Here is a 17,013-nt window from a genome sequence, read left to right as displayed (position 1 = left end):
GAGAGTACACGCTGAGGAACGGGCACCTGCTTTTGGGTAAGTGCGCACTGCATACCTTTCAAGCTCAAGTGCATCGCTCTCTCTACCAGGATACTGACTGCAAAACTCCCATCCAGCTCGGGAGGGCCATCCTGGGTGGGGCGCACGTCAGCCGCGCTGCTGCAGTGGACCTGGGTGGAGGCGGGAGACTTCTGGAGGACGCGGGGTGGAGAGAGCTGCAGCTCGTCGTTCTTTCTGGGAAGCTGCTCAGACTCACTGTGGCTGCTGCAGTCCATGGAGTCCTGCTCGCAAGTGGGCTCAGCATGTGAGGAGAGAGGGGACAGAGCCACATGAACGCGCAAAGCAGCTCCAGAGAGGTCAGAAGCATTTCTTCCAAATAGAGGATACACACCTGCAAGAGAACGGAGGCAAATAAGCCTGGGGAGAGAGACTAGCTCTTGGAGGCTTATGGGCCTCTCTCCTGTGACAGGACCACAGGGCTCAACACACCTATCTGCAAAATGAATCTGAAGTGGTATATATAAAAATTTTGTCCTTGCCCCTACTATGTCCAATGACATCCAACAACACCAAATGGTGACATTTTTTATTTGAAGCCAGAACCAAATGCTTTGCAGGTCAGGCAGTGTTTCTATAGGAGACAATTCACACACCAAGGGAAACTGAGTAAGACAAGAGGAGCCTGTCTTCTCTTCTGCATGCAGACAGGCTCCCACTGAGATTTATCCTTACTAGGAAGCTATCCAGTGCTCATATCAGCCTCTTTTACCATCTGAGTAGGGCCTGGCAACACCCCCAAAGATCCACTGGGAGGAAGGCAGGAGGTGACAGCAAGCTGAGTCCTTTCTGGGTCAGAATTTCAGATGGGCCAATGAACCTGTCAGTCATTCTCCCAATACTCAGTGGATTAGAACTTCACTAACTTGCTGGATCTCTGTTGTTTCACTGACTGGCTGGATCTCTGTTGGAGCATGGCCTGGTGCTTTGTATCGGTTAATTGCTTGCCCCAAGAGATTCTTCCTGCAGACTGTCACATACCCCCAAATATTGCTATTTAACCTTGCCTCCCTGTTTGACTAATAAAGAAAGCTGATACCTGGCAGGGCCAGAGGAAGGTAGACATGGCTTTTGGGGACAGAGGATCTTAAGAGAGAAGCAGACAGGGACCAGAGGAGGAGGAAGGGGAAACCACCATGAGATAGAAAAGAGCCAGGCGGGGCTAGAGAAGAACTCTGAAGTTCCACATGAAAAAATGGCCCAGATGAACAACCTTAGGAGGTATTCTGGGACTGTGGATGGGAGATAACCTAGATAGAAACTGTCAGAACAGATGGGATGGAATAGAGGATGAGTTTAGAGGGTCAATATCTGCCCAGACTGAGGTAAAATACAGCTTATTCTAAAATACAATAGGTGTCGCCTGTGTCTTTTTAATTATGGTCATGGGTTAGATATTACCACCATAATAATTATAAGCATAATAATAAACATTTTATCACTAAACTAACAGCAATAGATCTTAAAATGAGATTTTACTTAGAACAGAAGGCATCAATAAGTTCTTCTGTACCTCAAGGTTTGCTTTGCTAGATTCAGTCCTATTTGAGGAAAAAGATGTTACCTGTAATGGCTGGCAATAAGACAGAACTTTTTTTTTTTTTTGTCTCTTTATAGCCCTTTCTTCCCCCTTGATACAAAGATCACCATGGCTCTCAAAAGCAGGAAATGAGAGTCATTATAGAGGGAGGATGCCCATATGCAACCCAGTGGGTCCTTACAGACATAGAGACAGGTTGGCTGGCTGAGTGGATATGGACTGACACATTTAACAAACACAGCAAATGTATAAAGCTTTTGTATAAGTGGATACAAGCCTTAAACTAGTGGGATATGACAGACACAATCTGCAAAGTTCAACAGCCTCTTTGGAAACACTTAAAAGAGGGTACTTCTGATGGAATTCTGACCCTTGACCTATATTCTGTATCCCAGATCTGTTTTCTTCAGCAGTTAAGTTAAAAGCTTATCTTAAAAAAAAAAAAAAAAAAAAAAAAAAAAAAAAGAGTTAGTTCCTGTGAGCCTGGCTTACTTCAGTGATTTTCCTCTAGTTTCTATAAAGGGACCTGAACTGGCCTAGATAAAACAGGGCATAGAGCATTTGATGAGCTACTTCACAGGGACAGATTTATATCTGCTGGGCCCAAAAAGAACCCAAGAACTTGGACAATCACCCAAACTCACTCATTTCTCATTTTTTTTTTTAAGATTGGGTCATCTACCCAACAAAAGGATTGGGGCCATATACCTATAATCCCAGCATGTGGAAACCTGAAGCAGGAAGATTGTGAGTTCAAGGCCAGTTTGAAATATATTGCAAACTCTATGCCAATCTGGCCTGTATCATGAGGACTTGTTTAAAAAATACCAAGCCAGCAAGTAAAACTAAAATCAACCCCCCCCCCCCCGACAAAACTACACATCAAAAAAAAAAAAAAAAAAAAAAGTAACAAAAAAGCAACAAAACAAAACACCAAAACAGAAGTAAAGCAGGGTCATGACCCCATTTCTTTAACTGCAGAGAGTAGGGAAGTAACTCACCTCATTGGAGTGTTAAACTGAGTAAGTGTCATGTTTGTACAGAATCCAGTCATGGGCTGGTGTGAGCTCGTTGGCAGAGCGCCTGCCAGGCTGACAGGACTCCCTGGGTTTGACCTCCAACACCGCATAACTAAGATGTGGTGGTCCATACTTGTAATCCCAGCACTCTACAAGTAGAGGCAGGAGGATCTGGAGTTCAAAGTCATCCTTGGCTACATAGTGAGGGGACCCTGGGCTATGTGATACATGAGATGCAATACCAGCAAAAAACCCTAGTTGACTCCCATGCCACATTACAGTCACTAGACTCCCTTTTCTAGAATGCAAAGCTCTATGACATCTCATTCCAGAACCCATTATAATAACCTGTTGTAGTCCTTGGGACAAAGACCAAATACTTGTGCTTTGATGGGCCCAGCTCTCTTGGCCACTGTTCGGGCACTATGCAGTGCTTTGTACACCTGTGCACCCCGAGGCCCAGGTCACCTACAGCAGCTACGTTACACCCGACTGCTTCACGCCTTTACACTCGTTCTTCCTCTATTTAGAACACCTTTCTTAGCTGGTGGTGCACACCTTTAGTCCTAGCACTTTGGAGGTAGAGGCCAGTGGATCTCTGTGAGTTTGAGGCCAGCCTGGTCTACAAAGAGAGTTCCAAAACAGCCAGGGCTACACAGAGAAACCCTGTCTCAAACAACAACAAAACCAAAACACCTTCCCCCCCCCCTTCCTTTGTTTATTCCTAAATCCTTTGAAACTGTCATTTCGGTTGAGAGTCTGTCCTTTAATCAAACCTGAAGGACCATGAGCCCTCACAGTCCCGCCCGCTGGACCACTGAGAACTCTCTCTTTAGCTCTTCTGCTTCACAGCCAATGCTTACAGCTATATTCTCCTACTGGATTAGAATATAGACACAATTAGGGTAGGAGCTAATTCATACTCATATTTGAATTCCCAGGGCCTAGTACATATACTGAGCACTGAGAGAACGTGAAATCAAAGTACTGCATTCTGTTTGTAAAACATAACTTTTCCCTTCTGCCTTTGAATCAGTTTAGTACCAGAAAAAATGAATATCCTGAAAAATATCCAGAGAAATGAATATTCTTGGTGGGTATTCTTTTCTTTCTTTCTTTCCTTTTTTTTTTTTTTTTGAGACTGTTTCTCTGGATAGTCCTTGCTGTCCTGAACTTGCTTTGTACACCAGGCTGGCCTTGAACTCACAGAGAACCCCGTCTCTGCCTCCTGAGTGCTGGGATTACAGGTATGTACCACTGTGCCCAGATAGGTATTCTTTCCAATGTAGCAAATAAACTATCATCCTCAATGATCACATAGGCTCTTACACATGTGTTACAGGTAGTCACTAAAATTCACTCAATCTCATGCTATACATGCTAATTAAGCATTTATGATAATTTTGGTACCACATTACATACATGTACAAATCTGATGAATTCAGGTCTAGAGGAGGTGCTCAAACAAAGAGTTAAACCTGGATCTTCACTTACCACTGACAGTTAGGGTCCTCGGTGATTTCCCCCCAAGTCTGGACAGGTCTACATAGGCTGAGCCAATCCAGCTGTCAGTTCGGTGTGGCCTCTCCACGATATCATTGCCGTAAGCTCGCCACACCTGGATCTCTAACTTCTCCTCCTGGAAGTACCAAAGCAGTGACTGGCTCCGAGTGACTTCTGCTTTTTTGGATGCCTTGAAAGTAACCAGGACCTGGTTTTTGTTTGTAAACTCCTTAGGTTTCCTGAGAGGCGTCCAAAAGGCTTCTTGACTGTACAGCTTGTAGCGAAGGTAGCAATACGTGTTCTTGTGAATGCTATTATGGCCAGCGAGCAGCACACAGTGGAGAGGAAGCCAGAGTCTTGGGGTGGAGATGGTGACAGTGGCTGGCACCTCTTCTTCCATCTTGACAAGATCTTTCTTGTTATTCTCAAAGCTCCAGCCCAACAGCTCAGCAGCTTCCAACACCCGCTCTCTATCTCCAGGGTGAGTGAAGGAGACAGAAAGCTCCAAGCCTCCCACAATCTTCTGCATAAACTCCAGGTCCTGAGGCCGGCCTTCGTCTTCTGGTAAAATGACAGGGTACCATCCTGTGATCCCTTATGGGAAAAAAAAGAAAGATTTTCAACCACTGTCTTCAAAGAGAAAATACACATGCTCTTTACATCTCAGCCCCCATCCCCCTGGCCCAATGCTGAATAGACACACAGCCACACTGAGTGGGACCACTGAGACGAAGGATAAGGCGAGGAGGTGGAAGGTCTGAGTTCTTTCCTTGGTTTAGACTCTAGTGGTTTATTCTGGATAAGTGATTATATAAGTCGTAGTTCCCATTTCTATATGGCACACATGGGAAAATTCACCCTGATCTTATTTACTAGCTTTAATTGCTGGATGAACAATGGCCGAGGAAGTGCTTTGAAGAGACATGATATAGAAATATGAAACGTCACCACGGAGTTGCGAGTACACAGAAAGGGAATGAACAGCAAGTCACGTGTCTGGGGTCTGGTTCCAGGCTGTGTCTGTCTGTTCGGGCCTTTATGTGGTTATCTTTACTCCATCTGTAGTGGGGGCAGGAGAGTGAAAATAAAGGGAAACCAGACTATACTTCAAACCCCGCTACTCGACAGTGGTGAGGTTTTGGTAAACCAGTTTCTTTGAGCTCTTCTTCTCATGTGTCAGATGTAAATAGAGCCTCCATCTCCTGCTGGAGGCTTACTGTGGGGATCACAGGAAACTGGAGGAAACATGCTACAACATGCTATATACACAGAGGTCTCGCCACTGTTTTCTCATCACATCATGTCTTCCTGGGGTAGGGTGAGTATGACCCTCAGTGCCTGGGACAGGCCTTCCAATGCCAGAGAGAACTGAGGGTCTCAGGTGAGCGTGTCTCGGGGCAGGCTTCCTTCTGTATTTTGCATGGGAGGGAGACAGGATTCCCGCAGCAAGGGCAGGATGAGCACATGATTACTCAGGATCCTTACCAGATCTCTTGACCAGCAGCTCTTTTGTCGGAATCTTTACTACTCCAAGCAGATAATCTCGGCACGACTGGATGCTGGTTATATCACTGACTGTGAAATGAAGCAAAACCCAGCACTTATTGGAGGGCTACTGAAGCCTGGCTACAGCTTGCTCCTACAACACTTCCTTTTCACACACAACTCAGGGCTGAACTGATGCGTTAGGGATTAGGCCGCCTACATCCTAGTCAGAATCTGAACATCCTTCAGATCTTTTCATCCAACTTTCCTTTGAAGGCGCACAAAGCTCACAATGAGCACGCATCCATTCTTCACTTAGACCCACCCACTAACATCTGAACACATGCTGTTTTCTTTTACAGTCTTTCACACACATTTCGTGTGCTTATTTTTGCTATGCCTTTTACAAGTTGTAAAGATGATGACTCCAGGTATCAAATTTTCAAGGTATCTCCTGGAAGGAGTTTGGCATTCAAACCAGATTCTCATTTGACTCTGAAGGTGATGAGCCATTCGATGCTTACCTGACTTGGTATTTTCATGATAGATAGCAAAAATAATTTCTGCAAACTCCAATAGCTCCGCCAGAAAACAGGTTTCTCCACTACAGTGCTGAGTCACCAGGTTACATGGGAACTCAATGTGATAGGAGAACTCAGGGCAGAAGGAACAGGCCACAGGGCGGGTTCGGCGCTGTTCCCCCTTGGGCAGGAATGAGAGATGAGTGGTGACAGAAGCATTAACTCCAACGGTGGCACTAAACTGCACAGCGGGTTCCTGCTCAGCCAAAGCCCTGTAGAGAATGAGAGAGGAAAGGAAAGGCTACCACAATGCTATGAGAAATCAGCGTGCTTGCCCAGGTGCTTTCACAAGGTCCCAAGCGTGCTTACCAACACTTATCTAGGCTTGTGACAGTGACACAATGTGGTTTCTTAGTAAGCTAGATATGACAGCATATTCACACGGACAGATCCTAATGAGGAGGAGACACTGGGGAGGCTCATGGGTATACAACTAGGACAGTAGAAGAAAACATAAAACTTGTTAACGTGTGTACTGAAGTTTCCCTATTCTGTAAGACATTTCATAGTGTATTTAGTATATTCATATAGAGGCACATGAAGATAATTTATACATAAGAAGCACACCCCAACTTGAAAATACGCTAACTTTTAAATTAAAATGCTCTGTTAAAACTGAGAACCACTGCTACTGACAATGGGAAACTCAAAAGTCTTAGTGTAGGGAGTAACCTGACTAAAGACTGCTCAGAGGGGCTAGACACAGGTTACCCTGTCACCACGATAAAGAGAGACAAAAATTAGACTTCTTTACAATCTTCTTTTAGAACATATCAAAGTGAGATCACTCTGTAAACCTAACACTCCTGCTTAGACTGGGTGACCTTGTAGCTTAACAAGTTCAACTTTGCCTCTAGTCTTGCCTTCCCTCCTTCTGGATAAAACTTACTAAGAGTGAATCCCAGCAGGATGCTGCAAGACCTCTGTGGCACCTTTTTTACTAAGATACTCTCTGATTCCCCCTGGTGTTACTTTCTGTCATTGCAATGAGCAGTAAACCCAATCTGTTCAATTAAATTGATTGCTGTGATCTTAGTGTCCTTAGTGCCCTTAATGTCATTCGTTATTGGCAGATGAATATTTCCAATTTTATCAGCCTGGGCACTTGGGTCAGAGAAAGCTCAGCAAATACTTGCTGCTCTTACAGAAAAGACCCTAGTTCTGTTCATAGCACCCACAGTGAGTGGCCCACATCTGCCTATAAGTAGTTCAGATACCTTCTTCTATACTCTAAGGGTACTTACAGGTACATGGTGCATGTGCACATGCGCATGCACGCACGCACACACACACACACACACACAGAGAGAGAGAGAGAGAGAGAGAGAGAGAGAGAGAAAGAGGAGATCAAATAAAATTTTAAAATTTGCCTGAAAGAACTTATAATTTTTAGTACATTTTCATTATTTATTTTGTGTGTACACACATGGAGGTCAGAGGTCAACTGTAGGAACTGGTGTTCTCCTTCCATATGGTGCACCAGGGACTGAACTCAGATCATCAGGCTTGGTAACAAAGGCTTAGCCCACCGAGACATCCTGTTGTCCCTCAAAGTGTTTCAACAAACACTAGGATGTTGCTGGGTACTTCCTGAGAGTCGGCTTGGAGAGTTTAGCAAGGAGTGGCTCAGTAGACTGAGCCTTTATCAGTTGCTTCCGCATCAGACCTCACATGGGCAGTGACCCAGTCGCACAGGGTTGGAGTTGGCTGTAATAGGCTATTAGTCATTAGGTTGAGAACAGATGAAGAGGCACAAGAAGGAACCACAGGAGGTGATAAAGACAGATGGGCAAATGTGATCCGGGTTTATAAAGGATGTGCAGCAGGTGCAAGCATGGTTTGGGTATGCAGAACACAACCATGGCAGCAGAGGGCTAAGGCGCAGAGAACACACAGTGCTGCAGAATGAAGAAACTGAATTCGCAATAACAGTACCAAGAGTCTGCAAGTGGTTTCCTGAAATTCTGAAATGCTTTAACAGAAAGTCATGGCTAGTGAAATGGAGAATTTTCATAGGTCACCCATGTGGGAGCATCACACAGTACAGACTGCAGTACAGGAAGGTTTAAAAAGCACTTTTGTAGCTGAGCATGGTGGCGCATGTCTTTAATCCCAGCACTCAGGAGGCAGAGGCAGGCAGATCCTTGTGAGCTTGAGGCCAGCCTGCTCTACAAAGTGAGTCCAGGACAGCCAAGGCTACACAGAGAAACCCTGTCTCAAACAAACAAACAAAAAACAAAACAACACTCCCTCCCCCCAAAAAACAAAACCAAAAAAAGCACTTTTCTAAGATGGACTTACTTTGCTGCTGCCTGCAGACCACAGGCTCTGATAATCTGGACTGAAATGGAGACAGCTCGGGCAGCGAGAACTCCCTCTGTTGTTCTTGGACTACGCAGGTACCTTAGACCCACATCCAGTAAACCTGACCAATGAGAATAGGAAGAAAAAGACTACCAGGTTAGCTGTAGGGATCGCTGTTGCTCTGAACCATCAGCTCCTAGGCAGGGAGGCAGGAGGATGACTGCAACCACAGCGAGTGACAGAAGAGATCTGTCCATGGTTGGAGTCACGTTGTATACTGTGCTTCCTGTAACCTCGTGCCCTCTTTTCTAAAGGTCCTCCATCCTACAGCCTCACTCAGCGAGAGCATTAAGGAAGAACTCAACAAGCTGAGTCAGGGGGCTCAGAAGGAACAGCTCCATGTTAATTAAGGCAAGATAAAACCTTTGGTTTTGGCAGGTATCTTTCATAAGTATCACAGTAACTTGACTTAGGAAGCTCATTTTGATAATCTTGCAGGATGAACTGCTTTTATGCCACTTGTAGAGCTTGTAGTGCCACTTGAAGTGCCAAATTCTTGTATTGTATGTTCTTTCAAGTTCTATCTATCTATCTATCTATCTATCTATCTATCTATCTATCTATCTGACAACTTGTGGGAGTTGGTTTTCTCCTTCTAACAAGTAGGGCCTGGGGACTGATTATCAGACTTAGCAGAAGATGCTAAGCCATATTGCTAGCCTTAATTTAGCCAGGTTGGGACGGGATAGGTGGCTCAGCACCTGTTGCCTTTGCAGAGGCCCCACATTCAGCTCTTAGGCCCATGTGGAGGCTGTCAACTGCCTGTCATTCTACTTTCAAAGGATCCGACACCGTCTTCTGACCCCTGAGGGTACTACACACATACGGTGCACACACATGTAGACAGGCGAACTAAACTAACTAAACTCTTACTCTCACTTATATTCTCCGGCAGGTATGCCTTCCTCACATGTGTATACACACATACATCAACAAAAAGTTTTTAACCTTCTCCCTTACAGGCAATTTCCAATCTAAGCTAATTACATCCCATTAGTCCTACTTCTGCTCATATTGGCTTAGGATAGTTTTCTAGTATGCCTATAAAGTACTGAGCATTAATGCTATACAAGCTTTTTTAATGCTTAAGAGTTCAAGGTAAAAATGAGACAAGTAGCATTTATACAGAGACCGTGGAACTGTGAGTTTTCTAAGTCTATGTGCAAAATTGCAATATATATTCTACACTCATCTTTTTAAGTCATCTTTCACAGTTCTCATCAGAATTCAAAAAGGTAAATACCCCCAAAAGTGAAGATTCATTAACTCAGAAAGAAGCAGGATATTTATATGCACTGACTTTGAAAAGGAAAGACACACTAAGTCTTCAGTTACCTGATGACTGGTTCTTCAGTTCTTTGCTGTTCTCAAGTCTGGGGGTTAACGGGAGGCTAAAGTTCTGGATTCCCACATCTTCACGGTGCTGCATGGTTACCATGGCACAGATCCTTGATAATGGCAAGGTTCCTTTGGCAACCATCTGGTCCCTTACATTAGGATAATAGTACCTGAAAACCACAAAAGCACAAGACGGCAGCTGGAGTAATCAGTGGATGAACAGCTCAGTTCTCAGTAGCTCTCTTTGGAGGCAGCTGCTGTAGACTGGTGGTGTACGGTGGGGGCTGGGCTGGCTGGACACACTGCCCATCACACAGGAGCAACTCATAAATCCACACCCTCAGTTCACGGTGACAGAGTTCTGCTTCCTACAGGCTTTGTGCATGAGGACCTGCACGTGGGCCCTCCTCAAAATGTCCATCCTACAGCAGCAGGAGTGGCTCTCGGCAGGGCAGCCTCTCCCTCACCCCACGGCTCATCTTTGTTTCTACGCCTATGATGTTCTAATTTGCAGTAGACGAGAATCTGTTTCCTCTCCATGTCCCACTAACCCCTTCTTAGGTCATAAAGCTGCACATCAGAGCTGGGTGGTTGTAAAAATCTATTTTGTGTTTGGTTCCCGCCTGACGGTGGAGTATTTTGTTGTGTGACAGTACTGTTTGTGATCCTATTTCTCTTTCCTTTACATTTATTTGTATTCTTTTCATCACCTCAGTAGGTTTCCTGGAGGTGTAGATGCTGAGGTAGGGCTGAACATCTACAACCAGACTAGCATCCTTTCTGGAAGCCTACCAGTGACTGTGACATTAAGTGGACCCTTGCCTTGTGAAGGCGGTGGGAGGAAGCCAGTTGAGAAGTGGGGAGAACAGCTGGGAGGCTGTGGAAGTAGTTAAGCCTCATATAAAAAAGGCCTGAAGTAAACAAAGTGGTAAAAGAACAGCAGAAATGGCAACTACTTTGCTTAAAGGAGCGGAGGAGGTGAGACTAGTAGGGTCTTACTCCTACACAGGGGGCAGAAGCATAGCGTGACTGCTCAGAGACGCCTAGCACACTGTAACTTCCAGACACAGCCATATGAAAGGATGTAAAGCAGGAGAGGGGTCCTGCTAGGCCTCTTACAAGGCTTCAACCTGGCCAAGGACAGGCGGCCTTAAGACTGTGCACTTCCTTCCTAAGCAGGGGGACTGGCTTGTCCATACTGTACCTGCACCAGATTTCAAACTGGACCCCACCCCCAGGCACCAGCCCCTGGGAGGAGAAGGCACTGAGCAGGAGCCTTTGCACTGGAACGTCCGTTGGCAGCAGGAGAGAGTGATGGTGCTCGCTGTTAAAGATGGGATCTGGGACACACAGTGTGGTTGAAGTTCTGAAGGGCTTCAGAGTAATTCCTTTGAGAAAGAAAAGCAGTTGAGAATATCGAACACATCCGTGGATGTATTATTATGTGCAGCACAGGGACTTACACATATAGCATTCACCTCCATCCTCACGCTCTATCTGTGACAGCACAGATGAGGATATGGACACTTTGAAAGTATTACAGACAGCCAGTTCCAGATCTGCCACAACCCGCCACTTCCAACTAACATTTCTTTGCGACTACAGTCCACTGACCAGATCTCTTTATTGGTGGATAGTATATTAGGGTTCAAATTTTCCATGTCCTTTCAAACACTTATTAGTCCCTTAAACAACTATACCTGTCTCTGTGGGTAGTTTTCATGAAGGTTTTGATTTGCATTCTTTAAGTCTGATGACACTCAGTGTTTGGCTATAATTTGTTCCCCAAAGCCTCAAGTGCTGGGGACTCTCAGGCCCTAGTGTGGCTATGCTGTGAGGGGTGGAACTTTTAGGAGGTAGGCTCTGGAAGGAAGCGCTAGGCCACTGGGGGTGCTTTCTCAGAAGCGTTCACGCTAATCGTTTGGACTAAATTAGTTCTTCCAAGAATAAGTTGGTACAAAGTGATGCCACCCCATGGGCTTGGCCGTTCTGGTACCGAGCCTTCTGATTTGGCTTATCTGTCATTATGACACAGCCAAGGAGGTCAAAGCAGGGGACATGCCACTTCTAAACCGAGCTAAATTAACCCTCTTTTATTTTCTGAAGGTTTCAGCTCAGACATTTTGTTCTATCACCAAAGCAGACTAGCACAGTGCTTTGCTAAGTGCTTGCTTATTAGTTATTTGTATATCTCTGGGTATGTTTCTATTCAGCGTCAGCTCTTAGCCCAGGTTTGCTTGTTTTATGGTACTAGGGGTTAAATCCAGGGTCTTATATATGCCAGGTCTGTGTTCAACTGCTGCGCTGTCACACCAGACTATTCTGAGACAGTCTCACACCAAGTAGTCCAGACTATTCATGAATATGTCTCAGTTTTCAAGGAAACTTTTTTTTTTTTTTTTGGAGATAGGGTCTCATGGAGCCTAGGCTACCCTCAGACTTGCTATGTAGCCAAAGACGACCTTGGTCTTCCAGTCTCTCGGCTCCCACCTGGGATTCCATGTGAGCATCGCCATGTCTGACTTGTATGCTGCTGAGGAGCAAGCCCAGGGCTCTGTGTGTGCTGGGCAAGCACTCTACAAACTGGGCTACATCCCTAGCCCTGATTTGTTAAAAACTGTTTTTAAGAGTTTGTTAAAAAAAAAAACCCACTAATAATCCCAGCACTTGGGAGGCAGAGGCAGGTGGATTGCTGTGAGTTCGAGGCCAGCGTGGTCTACAAAGGGAGTCTAGGACAGCCAAGGCTACACAGAGAAACCTTGTCTCAAAAAAAAAAAAAACCAAAAAAACCAAAAAAAAAAAAAGTTTGTAATTTGTCAGGCGTGGTGGTGCATGCCTTTAATCCTAGCATTCAGGAGGCAGAGGCAGGTGGATTGCTGTGAGTTTGAGGCTACAAAGTAAGTCCAGGACAGCCAAGGCTACACAGAGAAGCCCTGTCTCAAAAAACCAGAAAAAAAAAAAGGAGTTTGTAATTTATTCTGTATATACATCTCTGAACTCTAAAATAGCATTGGAAGCACCTGGTAGCCAGACACGCAGAGTGAGGACCACTCCTTCCTATCGGATGAGCTCAAACAAGGCAATGCCTGCCTTCCTGAGTTAGTTCTTAGAGACAGATGATCAGAGAAGACAGAGACAGAAAGGGCCGGGCAGTGCCGGGAAGGAAACACTGGCTCTGGTCTAGTCTTTTTTCTTGAGATGGGGTCTCATAAGGTATCCTAGGCTGGCCGTGAGCTCTCAGCTCTCCTGACTCAGCCTCCAAGGGTTGGGATTACAGGAGTGCACCAGTGTGCTTGACCAGAGTTGGAATCCTAAACTTGGCACTTGTTAATGAGGTGTTCCTGACATTTGTTTTCTCTTTTGGAGAAAAACAGAATCTACCTAGAAAAGCAGTTTGTATGGTTTAAGATTATGTTGTACACGAGGCAGTTATGTGGACGTTTGTTCCTCAGCATCTTCAACACCCAAAGGTATTCATGGTGACTCTGTGAAGCATGACCACCACAGAAGATCAGTAACACACAGAGTAAACATGCAAAGGAAGACTAATATGTAAGTAACTGGTACAATTTAGGGAAAGGGTACATAGAAATTCTTTGTACTATTTATTATAAGTGTTCTTTAAACCTGAATCATTTCAAAAATAAAAAAATTATATGAATCCATGTTTTGTTCCTTTTTCTACAAAGGACATGCTGAAGCAACGGCCAGAAGACACCTGGAAGGCACTTTACTTGAGACACCTCGTCCAAACCTCCTAAAGCAGAGACTAGGGAGATCCTGGCACGGTCTCTAACTCAACACAGACGGCAAAGCTCACCAAGAAAAGGCGAGTGTATGAGTGTACTACTCCATGTTAGTAACGCACACGAAGACACACTATGAACAGCATGCCAGCGTCAACAAAGTAGTTAGTTAAAAAACAAAATGAAAATTTAGGCATCTCTTATGTCACTATCTAGGTAGTAGTGGGAACAACTAACCAGACAAAATCCACTCAGGAAAAACAACATTCCTAAGTATGTCCAATAAAAGAACCAAGCAGAGCAGGAAGCTGCGGTCTCCCAGCCTACCATTTTCAAGGAAGTCAGGTCCTCGCAGCACACTGGGTTGGGAGTCTTGGAACGGAAAGTAGTACTGCACGTAACAGTCTGCTTCTCCCCACACTGTTGCCTGAAGGGGCACGAGTCCTTTCACCATCACCACGTGGAACTCAAAGTGGTGCTCCATCAGTCGCTTCCCCTGCTGTTCTGGCTATGAAATGAAACAGATCCTGGTGAGCTTTAAAGATGAACCTCTTTAGAATACCCTTGTGCTTGTCTATGAAGAAACCTAACAGAAATCTATGTCTAACTCTTACAACTGCTCTGTGTGACTAGACTAAGCAGGATTTTTCCCTTGGCCATACGACTGAGTCAATGTTGGGAAGTCTGTAAGTGTGATTCAGTGCATGAACGGAACAAAGATGACCTCAGCCTCAACAAATGCTGAAGAGGTGATAAGATTCAACACCTGTTGTCCATAAGAACAGAGATGTGTTCATAAAACATAGAACAGAACATTACTTCCTTAGTAAGAAAATAAATACATATTTGATGCAAACAGGTATGAACGATTACTTCTAAATAAGCTGGGGGTGAGGCTGAGCCTTGGGAGGCAGTGGACACATGGCTGCAAAGGCTATTACTTCCTGGCCAGTACTTGTGTGCTTATTGTTTACCAGGAGCCAGGGACTGAATCCGCACTTCCCTTGTATTAGCTGGTTAGCATGAAGGACTGGTAACTGCAGCCTAGGGTCACAAGCTGCCTGCCCTGCCGCCCATTGCTCACAGTGCTAACTTACAGAGCCTCAGCAGACTCTAGTAGCCAGTTAACATAAATGTTAAAGGAAGAATTCAGGGTTCAGGAAGAGCGCGATTGTAGGTTTTAAATAACATCCTAACTACACATCCAATAAATCTAGAGAAGCATTATTTGTTTTGAAACCCAAAAATATATGTAAGTAATACTGGTTCAAAAGTTCCCTTGGGGCAATAAAAATATTGCAATTTGATCCTTGTAAGAAAAAAAAAACAAAAAACCGGCAGAGTGGAGCCCTCTTATGAGCCATGATGGACAGCTCCCTAATTTGGCCATATGGCATTAGTGCAACTTAACACTTTAGTCCTGCAGATGGTGAACTGGATGAAAGACAGTGTAGAAGGGAATAGTTATGTGTGTAGATATCCAGCCACATGGGCAAATCTCCCAAGGAGTTCCTCTCTGGATGCAGTCTAAGAATCACGTTCTAACTCTCAGCATGAGTTTGATAGATTTCTGTGTCTATATTGCAAGCTGAGGGCCATACACCACCTAGAAAGACTTGATAATATTACAGATGCTTCTTGATCTGTACTTTTTATGTACTCTTTTCTTTTTTTTGGTTTTTCGAGACAGGGTCTCTCCATGTAGCCTTGACTGTCCTGGACTCGCTTTGTAGACCAAGCTGGCTTCGAACTCACAGTGATCGACTGTCTCTGCCTCCCAAGTGCTGGGATTAAAGGGGTGCGCCACCATGCCCAGCTTTTTATGTAATTTTCAATTAGCAGAACCTCAAATTTACAACAGCAGGCAATTAATATAATTACATTGATTTTGCTGTATCTTCTATAAAAAATGAAAAAGAAACCCACTGTATGCATCTGTTTGAAACTAAACATGGAAATGTGGGCCAATATACCTTTTCAATTGTACAGCAATGTATAAAACTAACTACTTTTTGGTAAGTAGGGAAAAGCAAGGGACTTCACTGTTACTTTACCACAGGGACTTCGTCAACAAATGGTAAGATTTTAGAGCCTTATTTGGGTGTTCTCTATCTCTGTCTCTCATAAGACAATTTAATTGGAGGATTAATGCTTGGTTGTCTAAGCAGATTTTCTTCTTTTTTCTTTTTTGTGGTCTTTTACATACTAGGTAAATTATTAAAGATTTGTTTATATTTTATGTGTGTGTGTATCTAAGTATATGTATGGACACAATGTGTGCAGGGTGTTGAGTGTGTGTGTGTGTGTGTGTGTGTGTGTGTGTGTGTGTGTGTTGAGACAAACACTCATGTAGCCCAGGCTGCCCTTGAATTTACTACATAGCCAAGTATAGTTTTGAGTGTTTGCATCTCCTGTCTCTCCCTTCCAAGTGCTGGGACGGCGGCTGTGCTGCCACATTTGGCTTTGCGTAGTCCTGGTGATAGAACACAGGTTTTCACGAGTGCTGGGCATGCGCTCTCCTGAGTTAGTCAGCACATTAGGTCTTTAGTGTGGATTATATCCCTAATCCTAGGCTTTGTTTATGAAGACCATTCAGTGTATGAGAGAAGAATACCAATGACTGATTTAAACAAGCACGTGTAGGGCTGGGGAGCTGCTCACTGTGGTGGCCTGTGGATGTAATCCAAGTGCTCAAGAGGCAGAGACAGGTGGACCCTGGGTTCACTGGCTAGTCACCCTAGCCCGCCTGTTGAGTCCTAGGTCCCACTGAGAAAGTCTGTCTTTAAAACAAACAAACAACAACAACAACAATAAAACAAGGTAGAAAGGGCTAGAATGATGAATGATGGCTCAGTAGTTAAGAGCACTGGATGTTCTTCCAGAGCCCAGGGTTTGATCCCTAACACTCACACAACAGCTCACAATGTCTGGAACTCCAGTTGAAGGGGTCTGATGACTTCAGACCTTTTCTGGCATCAGCTACACACATGGTGCACAGATGTACATGTAAGCAAAACACTCATATATATTAAATGAAAAAAATTATTAGAAAATTAGAAAACAATAGACAAAAAATACCCAGTGCTGACCTCTGGCCTCTCCGTGCACACACAGGTACACATACTCAAATACAGATATACAACCCACACAGACACATACGCATAAAAGGTGGAGGGCTCCTAAAGAGTGACACGTGAGTTTAAGAACTGGCCATTGTATGGATGTGGACACACAGGCACTTATAAGATAATGTGCACATGCACATACATACCTTCCCCCACATAAAACAAAGCAAGTACTGGAGTGCAAGTTATACAGTTTACTGGAGCCTTTCACTAGGTAATGGTTTCACTAAAATGTATAAGAAAAAAATGAGATAG

At 44.4% G+C, this 17,013-nt stretch overlaps 1 protein-coding gene across 3 annotated transcripts in view; it reads right to left on the bottom strand.

Annotated features, from left to right (window-relative positions):
* C2CD3 (C2 domain containing 3 centriole elongation regulator) overlaps nucleotides 1-17,013 on the bottom strand; it is a 107,365-nt gene that overhangs the window by 41,983 nt on the left and 48,369 nt on the right. For all 3 annotated transcript variants that reach the window (XM_084772933.1, XM_084772935.1, XM_084772934.1), the window contains exons 17-24: nucleotides 13,961-14,141; nucleotides 11,092-11,275; nucleotides 9,885-10,057; nucleotides 8,487-8,610; nucleotides 6,129-6,397; nucleotides 5,605-5,694; nucleotides 4,111-4,713; nucleotides 56-391 (exon numbers count right to left, since the gene is read on the bottom strand). In XM_084772933.1, coding sequence (XP_084629059.1) covers nucleotides 56-391; nucleotides 4,111-4,713; nucleotides 5,605-5,694; nucleotides 6,129-6,397; nucleotides 8,487-8,610; nucleotides 9,885-10,057; nucleotides 11,092-11,275; nucleotides 13,961-14,141 — 1,960 coding nt within the window. The remainder of the gene's footprint in view (nucleotides 1-55; nucleotides 392-4,110; nucleotides 4,714-5,604; nucleotides 5,695-6,128; nucleotides 6,398-8,486; nucleotides 8,611-9,884; nucleotides 10,058-11,091; nucleotides 11,276-13,960; nucleotides 14,142-17,013) is intronic.

Source organism: Acomys minous (genome assembly GCF_964271855.1).
Source record: "Acomys minous genome assembly, chromosome: 2".
Lineage (NCBI taxonomy): Eukaryota > Metazoa > Chordata > Mammalia > Rodentia > Muridae > Acomys > Acomys minous.
The sequence above is the reverse complement of the archived record's forward strand: the minus strand, read 5'-3'. Positions and strand labels throughout refer to the sequence as shown.